We start from the raw sequence: 14,625 nt of genomic DNA, 5'->3' as shown, positions 1-14,625 counted from the left end.
CAAGCTCTTTGTACTTTGAAGGTCATGTTGCAAGAGAAGAGACCAAGCTTCTCAACCATGTACTGAAGATTCCAACATCACGATAAGCTGGCACATAAAAGAACTGGCCTACATTTTCCAAACCAGAGTTCCACCCATGTTCTTATAAGGTTCTTGTCTAATTATATCTTCAACCACAGGCATAAATATGTTTAACCAGATGTTTCTAAGCAGCTGCTAAGCAGCAATGTTTCAAATTTGTTTTGTTTTTTTGTTAATGCCTTTCTCTCCCTAACTGATCAGAATTCAAGCCATGTATGTGAAGTCACAATGAAACAGATCTTGGTCTTCAACCACAATATCTCAGCACAGTGCCTTACTGTTTACTTGGTTATTTACAAATATAGCCGGCAACTCAACAGTCATCCCCAACACCACAATATGAGTAGGGAAAAGAAAAGAGATAATTTATAATTTGGTAAGACCTGAAATATGCATCTTGAGATCTTCTTGATCTTCTATGGAAAGCAAATTTAAGAATATGTATAGGACCACTCAGAAAATTTGGAGATAAAGCAGAGGTTCTGCATCTTTTACTGAAACCACAGAATTTATGACCATGGATTTGCATGTACCACATTTAAGAAGGCGCTTTAGCTCCATTATGGAGCATGCAGAAAATGCCAGACTTACATATCCATATCTCCACTTCAAAAAATCACATAGAATGCACAGATTATTATGATTTGTACCAGTGTTCCAGGTACGTATCGCATTGTGTTTACATATCATTTGCACTTTGCTGGGCCGACAGATTTTGGGAATTTTTTTTTTTCATTTGAGAGCTGAATCGCAAAATGATTCAGAAATTTTGCTTTTAAAGCTACATTTAGATAGTCCGTGACTTACAAGCACAATTAAGACCAAAATTTATGTTGGTAAGCAATCGTTTAAGTGAGTTTTGCCCCATTTCTTTCTTGCCACAGCTAAGTGAATTTAGCAACACAGTTCTTAAGTGATTCTAGCTTCCCCATTGACTTTGCTTGTCACAAAAGGTGATCACAAAAGATGATGACTTTGGGTTGCTGCAACCTTTGTAAATAAATGCCAGTTGCCCGTGCCCAAATTTTGATCACCTGACCCTGGGGATGCTGCAACAGTCACAACTGTGAAAAATGGCCATAAGTTACTTTTTTCAGCGTTGTTGTAATTTCAAATGGTCACTATAGGAATGGTTATTAATGAAGGACTACCTATAGTATCAATCATGTTGTATTAATATCAATGTTATCCATCCAGTATGATTTTTATACAATTTTTCTTCAGAAAGAAACAATGTGGTAAGTGTTGCAAAACAATTTATTTTGAAATGTTCATTTCTAGTTTTTGAAATTGATGATGAATTCAAAGCTATATCCTTAATTTTCCAATATACACTTAAACCAAAATAAGGGTTTATCTATGTTCAAGATGTAACTTTATTCAGACTGCAGTTTTCACTCTCTGTTGATATCTAAATTCAGTTATAAAGTACTAAGAGTTTGATCTAAGTACCCCTTCTGACATTCTAAAAACTAAGTAAAATCTGTTTTTCCTCTCCGGATGTTTCTGTAATTTTATTGCATCTACTCAAAAATGCATTAGTACTGTCCAGAGAAAAACAGTTTTCTTGTTAATATTAAAATAAATTCTACAACCATTAGCTGAATCACCCAATGAAACCTGAGTATTAATTTTTATGCCATAGGATTAGAGTTGTGTGTCTTTTATTGTAGTATAGAACACTCTAGGGGTGCATGTCAATCTACAGCTTTTCAAAGTCACATTAGAGTTGCATCTTCAGATACTGTGGCATGCTTTCAAAATAATAGAAATGTCAACCACTCACATAATGTTCATATTATCCTTAATTAATATAAATTGCATCTAATTTCATCTCTACTTAAATATATTGCTGCCCAAAATAAGGACCCTAATTTTTATGAGTAATTACTATTACTGATGCATCAACACAATTATTTAAATTCAACATATGCAGAGGCAGAAAGCAGCATTTACATTTTTTGTTGCCTCCTTGCTCCATTCTTAATTTTTGTGGTTTGGAATTCTTCCAGATTCTTTCTTCAACTCTGAAGAGAGGAAAAAAATGTGTTTGTTGGATGTGTATGTGTGTAGGAATGTGCATATTTGTGTGCAAATATACACCAGTACACAATCCATTAAGATAATTTGATTGGTTATAATTTAATTTTTATACTAGAATATTATTTTATCAATATATTTTGCAGTTATCAATATTGGGGGTGAAACTGTAGATTCAAGATTGAGCAAAAGCTTGGCATTTAGAAACTCATAGGTAAGATAGTATATCTTAGTAAATAAGTAGATGAGATATTGGCAGGACCTATTAATCTAGAAGGTAAGTAGATAAACAACTGATGACTTCTCTGTTAAAACATTGGAAACCTAATGCCAATCAATAAGATAAGATTGGGCAAATATGGCAAATAGTTTGACTTGATGTAAAGCAACTTTCTAAACTGCTATGAGGTCCAAGCCAGAACAATATATATTGTCTTTTCAATATAATAGAGTGGATGTAAGACAGCTTTGTAACTGGTGCCACTTTCTCTGATATTCTCAGTTTTCCAGCTTGTAAGGACATCTGTAGGAGTAGCTATCAAGTGACAATTCAAAATCATAGAATGCTCAGTACTTGTAAATATTGTAAATTGATCTTCAACTTTGCAAACGCCACATCTACACTTTAGTTCAAATGATTTTGCCTGTATTTTCTTACCTCAATGTAAAAACCTATCCAAACATTAAAATATGGATGTTGCCTAGAATGGTTAATCATAGACGAGCTTAAGATATTGGTTTGTTTATTTATTTATTTATTTATTTATTTATTTATTTATTTATTTATTTATTTATTTATTTGATTTTTATACCGCCCTTCTCCCGAAGGACTCAGGGCGGTGTACAGGCAAAAATAAAACAGATAATACAATGTACAATTTAAAATGTAATTAAAAAACTTATTTTAAAATTAGCCTGAGAAATAAAAATATACAATAAACTAAAAACCCCATTTAAAATTAATTAATAAAAATTTAAAATTAATAAAATTCAATTCAAGCCAGCCCCGCGCGAATGAAAAGATGTGTCTTCAGTTCGCGACGGAATGTCCGAAGGTCAGGTATTTGGCATAAACCCGGGGGAAGCTCGTTCCAGAGTGTGGGAGCCCCCACAGAGAAGGACCTTCCCCTGGGGGCCGCCAGCCGACATTGCTTGGCGGACGGCACCCTGAGAAGTCCCTCTCTGTGAGAGCGTATGGGTCGGTGGGATATAATAATATAATAATATTTATTATTATATATCCCTATGAGAAGACTTAACTAGACAATGTTGTAGTAATAAGAATTAGTATTGTATTAATAAATTGGAGAGTTACATTTCTAGATTAGATCTATTTTATCTGGATTTGCAAAATTTGGAAAATATTAGACAGCAGCATAGAAGCAGACAGGGAAAAAAACCTTACTTCTTTGTTGCCATCTAATGACCAGACAGATTTTAGCAGCCCCGTTGTAGTAGCCTTATTCTAAATAATTGGACACTATCAAACCATTATGTATGACATTTCCCTATTTTTAATATAGGAACTAATACACTCAGCAAATCTTATTACTGTATTAACTCCAATTTAGTGGTTTTCCCTCTCCGGCAAATTATGTAAAATGCAAATATAGGTATTTGCTCACTTACTAAAATTTCTATCGAGTAGAAGAAAACCTTCCAAATAGATTGAAACTTGGAATCTTAAAATTCCAGTGGAAATCAGGTGCATTTTAAGCATCAGGTTTGATTATTTAATCAAGAAACTTGCATTTTGCCCTGGCTAATTTAGAAAGCTTATAATATTTTACTCATAAAATAATTGTGCACCTGTTGTGATGGAAACCTATTTAAACAAATTTTAATAGGCATTACAATTTGTTCTAAACATAAGCAAGCAAACTGATCAGTCTGTAAAGCAACTTTATAAATGCCAGGATTATTTTCTTTCAAAGCTTTCACAGCATTGATATATTTAGTATTAAGGAGGCCAAATAAATATGTTTAATGCCCCAATAATAAATCAAATGAGAAAATTATTCATATCACATTTCAAAACAATTATTTTATATGAGTGAATCCACATAACATGCTAAGACATAATATAGTTGTGTGGAATAGTTTTAGTATATTATGTGAACTCAGACAATTGTGATTTATTAAATAAACTATGGCTAAGCAAATAATGATTTAGTATAGTATAACCCTCATGTATATATTGGAATGATTATTCTATAGCATTTGTTTTTCATAATTCAAATACAAACATGTCAAATGAGATTTAAAGAGACAAGGGATAAAACTACCAGCCAATTCCACAAGATGCATTCAGAGGGCAGTCTATAATCTATTGCACACATAATAACATGATACTTCCATTTCATCTTGCACAGTGTAAAAATTCTCACCACCATCCAAACAGAACTGTGTAATTAGCCATGGTACATATCACAAACAAACATAGCCATGTATAGCTTCCTTCAAGTAATAAATATAATTCATAGATCTGAAGAAATGGAATAGTATTAAGTTCTGAATTATCAGGTTAAGCCCCATTCCATTATAACAAAGGAACTCTTACCCCATTCTGTTTTCTCATAACTCTATGGCTAGAATGTTAACCTCATTATTCTTTCTATAATAGAAATTTCACTAAATCCAAAGATACTTTGCCCTTCAAATGGACAACTTGGTCATGCCAACATAGTGCTGAGAGAGAATTACAAACATTTTTCAGGTTCTAACCAACCAAAAAATACATTTTCATTCAATATATCTATTCAGCAGTAGTATGTATTTGTTTGTTTTACAAGTTTATACAGCTGTTCAGGTCACATTTTATTATTAATTAGAACTTTTCTTATAAAAGTGGGGATAATTTCACTTGTTACAATACAGGTAGTTCTCCACTTACAACAATTCATTTAACAGTTCAAATTTACAACAGTACTGAAAAAAGTGACTTATGACCATTTTTCACACTTACAACCATTGCAGTATCCTTGTGGTCACGTGATCAAAATTTGGGTGCTTGGCAAATGGTTCGCTCTTATGAAGGTTGCAGTGTCCTGGGTCGTGTGTTCCTTTTGTGACCTTCTGATAAACAAAACCAATGGGGAAACCAGATTCACTTAACAACTAGGCTACTAATTTAACAGCTGCAGTGATTCACTTAGCAACTGTGGAGAGAAAGGTTGAAGATGGGGCAAAATTCACTTAAATGTTTCACTTAGTAACAGAAATGTTGGGCGCAATTGTGGTCGTAAGTTGAGGACTACCTGCACAAGTTCTCATAGTATAGTATATATACTATATAGTATAGATGATACTATATCTTCCTGGGAAGGTGGGAAGCCATGCTAGTTACTGAACAGCTAATTCATGCTGACTTTTTTCCCTGATTAAATGATTTTTTTTAAAGTATCGCCTATACTGTAGATCAGTGGTAGTCAACCTGGTCCCTACTGCCCATTAGTGGGAGTTCCAGCGTTCATGTTGGGCGGTAGGGGTTTTGTCGATACTGAAGCACTTTCCTTTGTTTTTAATTTAATTGACTTTTAAAAAAAATTTCATAACATTATTTAAAAATATTTTCATTAGGTTTTCATAAAATTCCCCGTGACAATTTAAATTTCTGAAAATATACTATTTGTATCACCTGCACATAAGTATAGTTCACGTTACATAAGTGAAACTAAATGGCGCTATAGTGGGACCACAAACAAAAGAGCCTGATCCCAGAATAGCTCACGCATCTGCCCCCACACCACCCAGCTCTAACAAACAAGAGCTGGTAGCCAGTGCCCTCCCCCAACCTACTTTATAAATCACCATTACTGTGGAACCGGTGGGCGGTTAGAAAATTTTACTACTAACAGAGATACAAAAGTGGGCGGTAGGTATAAAAAGGTTGACTACCCCTGCTCTAGATCAGTTAGCTTATGAATACAGAGGACAAAGCAGGGGTGAAATGGTTCCGGTTCAGACCAGATTGTCTGATGGTGGTAGGTGGTTCAAAGAACCAGTAGCAAAGATCCCTGTTTCCCCCTGCCCCCGCCCATGCCCAGCTGAGCTGCACAATCTCAGTCTCTTTTTTTTTACTTTTAAAAGCATTTTTTTTCAACCTCTTTGGCTGAATAGGATGTAAAAAAATGCTTTTAAAAGTGAAAAAAAAGATCACGCGCCACAGCTGATCACCCCACCCCACCCGCATGCTGTTCTACTTATCCCATGCCTCTTTTAGGCGTGCACTGCGCCCGCGCGCACTTTGCATTTGGTGTGTGGTGTGCGCTGCACATGCAAGCGCAGTGCACATGCGCAGTCAGCGAACCGGTAGTAAACTGGTTCAGATTTCACCACTGGGACAAAGATACAAGGAAAAGCATGAACAGAGTTCAATTTCTTTATGTACAGTAAGGACGGAGAGAAATACAAAAGCCATGCTTGGTACTGCATAGGAAACGACGAGTATAATTTTCAATGATATACATGTATGTAAAATACATTTAAAAAAAAAAAATAAGGCCAACATTGGAAGGCACATCCTTCCTTGTCAGCTATGTGATGCCCTGCCCACATCATCTAATGAATACAAAAAAGGATCATTGTTCTAAATCCATTCCCATTTTGAAAATGCTTCACACCTCTGTTGTTTTCAAATGGACAGTACCAAACTCTGACTCCATACTGTCTTCAGTGGTGCTTAATGGCGAAGTTTAAGGTACAGTTCTCTGACTTTATCAGCTCTCACTTTAATATGCATACTGGAAAAAGTTAAACCAAATTTAAGCAATGCTATTTAAATATATGTTTTAAGTTAGCTGTAAATAAAGGACTTTATTTCCCAGCTCTTTCTATTTAGAAAAGAGTACATTTACAAACTTTTCCATAGGCATTAATACAACACTAATTTTGGATGGCTGAAGCTTTATATTTTATAATATTATATTTAATTTTGGATGGTTGTAGCTTTGACAGACTTTAAATTTTTTTCCCATCCATTTTTTATGAAATAGTAACCCTAAAACACATACACATACTGGCCATCTGATCACTTTAACTAATTCATTACTAAAAATAAAGTTATGCCCTGTAGTATATTACTAATTAGGACCTGGTATTAATTTTAAGGGGTTTCCCCTGGCCCCTTGTATTCAATATTTACACTGATTTCTCTAATTGGAACCAACTGATCTTTTTCCTGTATATTTATTTTCTAAAGCCTAGCAGTTAACAATGACTCTAATACAAGTGAGGGTTTTTTTGCTTGTAGCTTTTGTTTGAGGTTTAATTAAGAAGACCCAGTGTCTCCAAGCCTGAGCTGTGTTTTTAATTGCTCATATGTATATCATGTAGACTTCAAAAGACGTAAAAGACATTTATAACACAGAGCACAAAGGGGAGCTTTGAAATGTCTACAACCATACAAAGTGGCATAATTAAAAACCTATGGCTGCTTCTGTGATATATACGCAAGATATATATTTATAAAGTAAGCTATTGTATACACTCATGACATGCCAAAAGTGGTTTTGCACTGTTAAAAGAAATAATCTCAACACATCTCATATAAACTGCAAAGCAAACTAGCATGGTAACTTTTTATTCAGGTTTGATCTCGTGTATTCGGTTACCATCGATTTCAAACTTCTGACAGCTTACCCATATTTTCCACTTTTGAATTCTTAATTCAAGAGTAATTATTCCTCCTCTTACAAGAGGTAGCACTTGTAACCACAATATAGCACAACAGCTTTCTCAGGGTGGTCCCACATGATTTCCAGAAATGCATCACAATTAAACTATGCTTGCCGTTATACTTCATGGCTGTCTTTCTCCTAGCTCCTAAAAGGAGAAAGTGCTATTTCTATCAGCATGAAATTCAATACGGATTGTGGAATATATTTTTTTTTTTTGCCTGCATTGTAGATGGAATCTCTTACAGAGTTGAAGTTCTTTGCCAAGCTTTTAAAGTCTAGAAACCTGCATGAACCTTCCTTGTTTGTTAACTAATGAAAGGATATTATAACACTGAAATTACAAATAATCCACATAACCACACCACACACCGGTTTGATTTGAAAATATCTCCTTATGTAAAGTCATTTAAAACCCAGGGAGAAATATAAAAAGAGTCTGCAAGTCATCTGCGTAGTCAGAGCACTTCACAATGCAAATGCCTTTCTTCAGTGGGCAAAGCTATTCACATCAGTCAATGTCTATCCCAAAATAGAACCTGCTATACAAAGACCGCATGTGACATTTAAGCCACAATGCCTATAAATACAGTTTATGTTTCACTAGTAAGTTCCTCCAGAAATGGATACTAGAACCCATTGCTCAGAGATAGTATTTACAATCCACCTTTTTGTTAGACTGCTGGAACAATCATAACTTCTTTATACGATCTTAAAGGAGCTTATATCCCAATTAAAACAAACACGTCACAGAGTATGTCAGTGGAATTATTATGATGTTTCGGGCTGTGGATTGATATATTATTAACTTTATGTTTTAAGTTCAATGTAAACAAACAATTACTGGGGATAAATAACCATATTCATTTTATTAAGTAATAGAAAATGAAAATTTCAATAGTTTGAAATGGAAGGGGAGAAATAAGAGGTTCCAATAGAAAAGAATATAGGGAGGGAATTAAAAGAGAAATAAGAGAAATTAAAGGAGAAATAAGAGGTACTTAAAAAGTAAAAAAAAAGAACCTCAGTTGAACAGTATAATACAGTGATGGCGAAACTTTTTAGCACCGAGTGACCAAACCAGAATGGTCAAAGCCACCTGGTGTTTGGATTTCTGGTGCGTGCATGTGTGCCAGCCAGCTGGTCTTCATGCACACTGGAGCACCAGAAACCCGAAGACCAAGTGGCCAATGTGCGCATGCGCACTGGCCATCTGGTCTTTGGGTTTCCGGCACTCTGGCACATGCGAAGACCAGTTAGTCAGCGCGCATGTGTGCACCAGAAACCAGAAGAGCAGCTGACGATGGGGCGCGTGCCCACAGAGAGGGCTCTGCGTGCCACCTCTGCATGCGTGCCATAGGTTCGCCATCACAGGTGTAGCATGTTTAGTTCTTCAGAAGGATGTCAGAAAAAGATTGGAAATCCTTTTCCCATCTTCCAATCAAAGTTCTTTAAGAGAGAACAAATGCAATGAGCATTCTAATAAAGAGCCCAAGAGGCTGAGGCCATGAAGTTTGTATATTTATAAATACACCCTTCCACAAATGTCTTCCTATAAAACTTCCTAAAAATCTATTAACATTCCAAATTGCCATTTATGTGGGTTAGACTGGGACTACAGCAATGTAGGTTTCCTGTGAGAAGCAATGGGCACACCAATACTAGCCACTGGCACACATGCCCCAAATTCCACATTCTCTAACTAGCCTTCTAACTAGTCAGAAGAATCCACTGTCCTCTGAAATAGCCCTATTAGACAAGTAGTAGCTGCTCTTTAGAAAAGAGTAGATGTCCATCATTAATCATGGTATACTGGGAAGGATCACCTTCATCACAATAACTATTTATCTTGAATCATTTTTTTCCCTTCAAGAATCTTACCAGGATTTAGTTGTTTAGAGCTATAATGCTCTTGAGAACGTCTCCTGCCTAAAATATGTATGCAAACAAAAGAAATACATAAGATAGAAAAGAGTTTTTATTCATTTTTAATTTATTTTATTCATCGAATTTATCTGTCTGTCCATCTCACATTACGTGGCCAACATACAATACAACCTACATTTAGAACGCTCCACAAAACTAATTAAAAGTGATACATGTGAGCAAATCAAAACCATGAGAGGGAAGATATTCAATATAATTCAGTCTTTACATTGGGACATGTACAGGAGAATTATCTGGTGAAATTGTAGAATCAACTTGGAAAGTTTTAAAAGGACATTAATTCATGGAAAATAAGGATGTCAATGACTATCATAGGCTATTATCATGGCTACATATTGCGTCCAGCACTGAGATATTACTTGCACAAGAACATGAAGGAATGCTTTTGCACTTACACATTGATTTTGGGCTTCCCACAGGCATTTAGCTGCCAACTGTGGGAACAAAATCTAGGGCTAGACTAAGCCTTTGGCTTGATCCAGAATAGGTCCTCTTATAAAATATTGCAAACAGACTAATTGCCCATGGAGAGGGGAAGTTATTTTTAAAGTCTCATCTACGAAGAAAAATACTCACATATTACAAAATCTAATGTTAAAACCATGTCTATTTTGCAATATATACCATTTATTGTATATGTTGTACTGTTCCAACATGTGTGATACTGGCAGAAAAGCTTTTTTTTTTAACCCCAGCAGCCTTTCCTCCTAACTCAAATGTCTTAAAAGAGAAATGCATTAAAAGAAGATTATGGGCTTCATTTATCCTCCAAAATAACTTCTTCCTTCTAAAGTAAAGCAAAGAATTGGGGAATTAAAATAAAGAATCCCCCAGTAGCAATCAGTGCAAAGAGCAGTTCTTCCTCAGAAGATCACACCTTTGTTTCTTTTATTTGGGATTTTTCTTCTAATCGTTCTGGTTTGTTTTTAAGATACTTGCTACACAATGCGTACCACAACAATTAGTAATTCCAAGAGGAAAGAAATGGCTATTCAAAAGAAATACGAAACTAAAAAACCCAAATTTTTGTTCTCAATCAAAAACGCGACAAATTTTCCATAACCATCTATGACTGCACCATCTAATGGAATTTAAGTCTAAGAAAACATTCTGGCAGTGAGTTCCCAAGATCCTTCTTAATGAGAGGCAACTGTTTAGTGATAGATCAGAGGTGTCAAGTTCAAAGCCGGGTGTGTGTGTGTGGATTCCGACTGCAGGGTGCTTAGATCCATGGGACCGCTCTGGAAACAGCGAAGGACCAGCCCATGGTGCATCTGCTAGTGAAAATAGATCTCGGGAGGGCAGCCCTCCTGAGTTCCATTTTTGCTGGCAGAGAGTTGCAGGAGGCAATTGCAGCCAAAAATGCAGCTCAGGAACCTGTTTTTGCTGGCAGAGCACTTGACCTACCACAGAAACCCCTGATAATAGTGAAGTCGAGCTAGCCACACCCACCCTGGTCACACACAGGTCAAACACAACCCTGATGTGGCCCTCAATGAAACTGAGTTTGACATCCCTGTGATAGGTGAACCAAGCAGATCACCAACACAGGCATCAGAATCAATCTCATCCCACAGAGCTCATCAGTATTGAGACAAGGCTAAATACAAAATAAAATCCATGTGAACATAAAACCAAACACTCAAGAGGAGCCTCTACTCATTTGCTTCAACTCGCATATAAAGGATGGATTAGCATTCCTGGGAATTTATCATCCATCAATCTTTTTAGGGGATAACTTCTCTAGATTAAGACATTATATCCATATTAGAGTTTACCTTTTATTTCTCCAAGGAGTTCACTTGTGTTTAATCTCTCCATTTTCTCCTTCCAGTCTTTAGAAAGTAGTTTTTCCATGCAAGATGAATCTGTAAAGAAAGGTGAAAGTATTAGCAAAAGTTCATATGAAGTCAACAGACAAACTGTTTGAACAGCCTTTTCCAGAAAATGTGGCTTCAAGGAAATGCCATGCCTCCTGCATTATGATAGTAACATCCTATTAACTGCTGGTGTACTTGAAGACAGTCAATGAATAAAAATATATTCAGCTTTCTAAATAAAGAATGATGCCACAGCTATATTGTCCTAACCTTGCAGAGGAATTTACATGAGAAGCATCCAAGTTCTCAGGAGCACTCAAGTTAGACAGGGAGAATTTTAATTTCCTCCACCACCACTCCTGTTTAATGACGACACTAGAAAGAAAACTGCCTGTGCTATATATATTACGTATGGTTTGTATGTATATTATGGAAAGATTGTGCAATCAATTTATTCATTAGATTTGTACCCTGACTTTGGTATAAATCAAGGTGGCCTACATTGTTACTTCTTCCTCCTATTTTATCCAACAACCACACCTTGTGTGTTAAACTGGCCTGAAGTGATTGGTTAGCTTCTGGGACTGAAGGTAAAATTTGAACCTGGATTTCCCTTCTTCTAATCCAGCACCTTAATTTCTACAGCACTCTAGTTTTCATAACGCTATTTCTGCTGGAATTCAAACCAACATATCACAAGGCAAAAGTTTAACTACTACGCAGTAAAAAAAAAAAAAGTACAGGTGTCTTTAGAGGGAGGATGGATGTGTACACATTGGGAGGGAAGACAAACTAGATATTTGCCATTTTCTTTTCAGCTGCAAATCACAGTAAAATTAACTTTACTGTCTGATGGAACAGTGGCTTGAACCAATCTTACTGACAGTAGAGGGGGACATGTAAGCTAAATCTAGGGGGGGTCTGCAGCTTATTAAAAAGCCAAAAATATCATGTGGTAGTTATTTTCCCAGCCAACTACTCCCACTTGTAATGAACACAAGTCACAAAATAAGGTTTTAAGTTGCCTGCTCACCTTCTGGTAACAGGAGGACTTATGTTATTGTTCTATTCTGAATTGAGCCCAAGACTTTTGTTCTACCCATCATTACTCCAACACATGGAGTAATCTTTATAGAAAGAGAGAGAATCAATCAGCTATCTAGTGATTCAATCTATGTACTAAGCCATATCAGTTCCCTCCAAGTGGCAACTAATGATGACTATGGCTCCAATTCTAATTATGGCTGGCTTCCTCTCTCTTTTTAACCTTTATCCTTTCTGTACTCCTAATAAACACAGCAGGTAAAAATTGCAGCTCATTTAAAATATAACCTTAAACAATAAAAATATGCATATACTTCGCTATGGCTCACTATTGCTTATTTCTTGAAAAACTCTAAATCATAGTTTAGTGTAACATCTTCATGCAGCCAGCCTATGTAAAAATAATCAGTCCTGTAACTACATACATACTGTATTACCAATTTATCAGAAGAAAAGCTTACTGCAAAACTTTTTTACAAGTTGTATCTACAAGAGTATATGAACATCCTTGAAAAGACAATGTCACTTTTTCTTTTCCACCAAGTAATATTTTAGTAGAAAAGCCAATTTACTAATTATATCCTTTTAAAACGGAAAGGAAAAAAAACAATGAAGAAAAACAAAATTAAGAGGCTTTAAGTTGTAAAAGGCAGCATTAAAATACTTGTTATACCATAAAACAAACAATTTAATTTCAACAATCACAAGCTTTTATTACTCTTATGAATTTTGGCCAGATAATAGAAGCATCAACAACTAACCACCAATTATCAATAGAACATTATAATTTGTTGCCTGTGATATTATCAGTTTATAAAGATGACTCTCTTGTGCCCAGACAAAATTTTAATCATCCTCACCCCCACAAAAATAATGTTGGCTTGAAGCTGACATTTACATAAAGTAATAATATTTTAGCTAAGAGGCTTTCTCCCAATACCACTATTATTACCACTACACTATTCATATATTAGTGTAAAATATATTAGAGAATTAAGGCATATTTAGACAGCATTAATTTTCAGCACTTCTGAAATCTTATAAGAAATTTCCACAGAGAACAATAAAGTGACAAATGTGCATTTCTTTGTAAATTTCTTTTCCATATACTAACAAGCTTTTACATACCATTTTCCACACACTAATCAGCTTTTTCTTTTTAAAATCAACAGATGAAACTGATACTGTTTATTGTTCTGATATGACATATTTTCTTCACGAGTTTATGGTTTTTGAAGAAAATATCTAAAACTTTATGATTAGGCAAATTCATCCAAAATTCTTAAATATTAGATCATATAAATAATGTTACAAAATGGTGGCGTGTGCTAAAATTGAAAAATTATTATACCAATAAATTCCCATGAACCACCAGAAGGAAAAATCTGGAAAAGTTCAATATTTTCTACATAAGCCTAAAGTATATTGGTATTTCATAATGCCTCAACAACTTGGCCTTTTCCTTTAATTTCTGTATGAAGGAAGAAGCAAAAAAAAAAATAATCTGTTTCAGGATATTCCTAGCTTCTTCTCAGATACAAAGAAATGTGGTTTTAAAAGAATACTAACGATTAAATACCTTATTATTTCAAATCACCTTCAACCTTCTATGTCTCAATAAAGTACATAGTTATACAATCCATATAATTGAAAATTATCACTGCTATGAAAAGCTCACTTTTTAAAATATACTTCTTTAAAAGTTGTTATTGTTATTTATCATACCTGATAATATCCTATCTGATAATGACTGTTATTATTTCTAAAACATGGTTTGTTTACATACAATCTTGGCAATGTCTAGGCATTTCGCAGACACAAAAGACAAACACATTGATGATTTATTAATTATTGGAAATGTATGAAATATTTTAAGCAATACATGGAGGAGTTTGAAGAAAAGTTCAATCAAATCTTTCTCTCCCTATATTGCAATTCTGTGATTGAGAAGAATCTAGCAATATCTGAAACATAAGCAACTCTTGAAATCATACACATGAAAACATTATTTATATTGA

At 35.0% G+C, this 14,625-nt stretch overlaps 1 protein-coding gene across 24 annotated transcripts in view; it reads right to left on the bottom strand.

Annotated features, from left to right (window-relative positions):
- The window catches only part of SOX6 (SRY-box transcription factor 6), a 517,338-nt gene that overhangs the window by 182,222 nt on the left and 320,491 nt on the right, over window positions 1-14,625 (bottom strand). For all 24 annotated transcript variants that reach the window (XM_058159020.1, XM_058158967.1, XM_058158946.1 and 21 more), the window contains one exon: window positions 11,522-11,611. In XM_058159020.1, coding sequence (XP_058015003.1) covers window positions 11,522-11,611 — 90 coding nt within the window. The remainder of the gene's footprint in view (window positions 1-11,521; window positions 11,612-14,625) is intronic.

The sequence above is a fragment of the Ahaetulla prasina genome, chromosome 1 (genome assembly GCF_028640845.1).
Source record: "Ahaetulla prasina isolate Xishuangbanna chromosome 1, ASM2864084v1, whole genome shotgun sequence".
In the NCBI taxonomy this organism is placed as follows: domain Eukaryota; kingdom Metazoa; phylum Chordata; class Lepidosauria; order Squamata; family Colubridae; genus Ahaetulla; species Ahaetulla prasina.
This window is presented reverse-complemented; position numbering and strand designations above follow the sequence as displayed.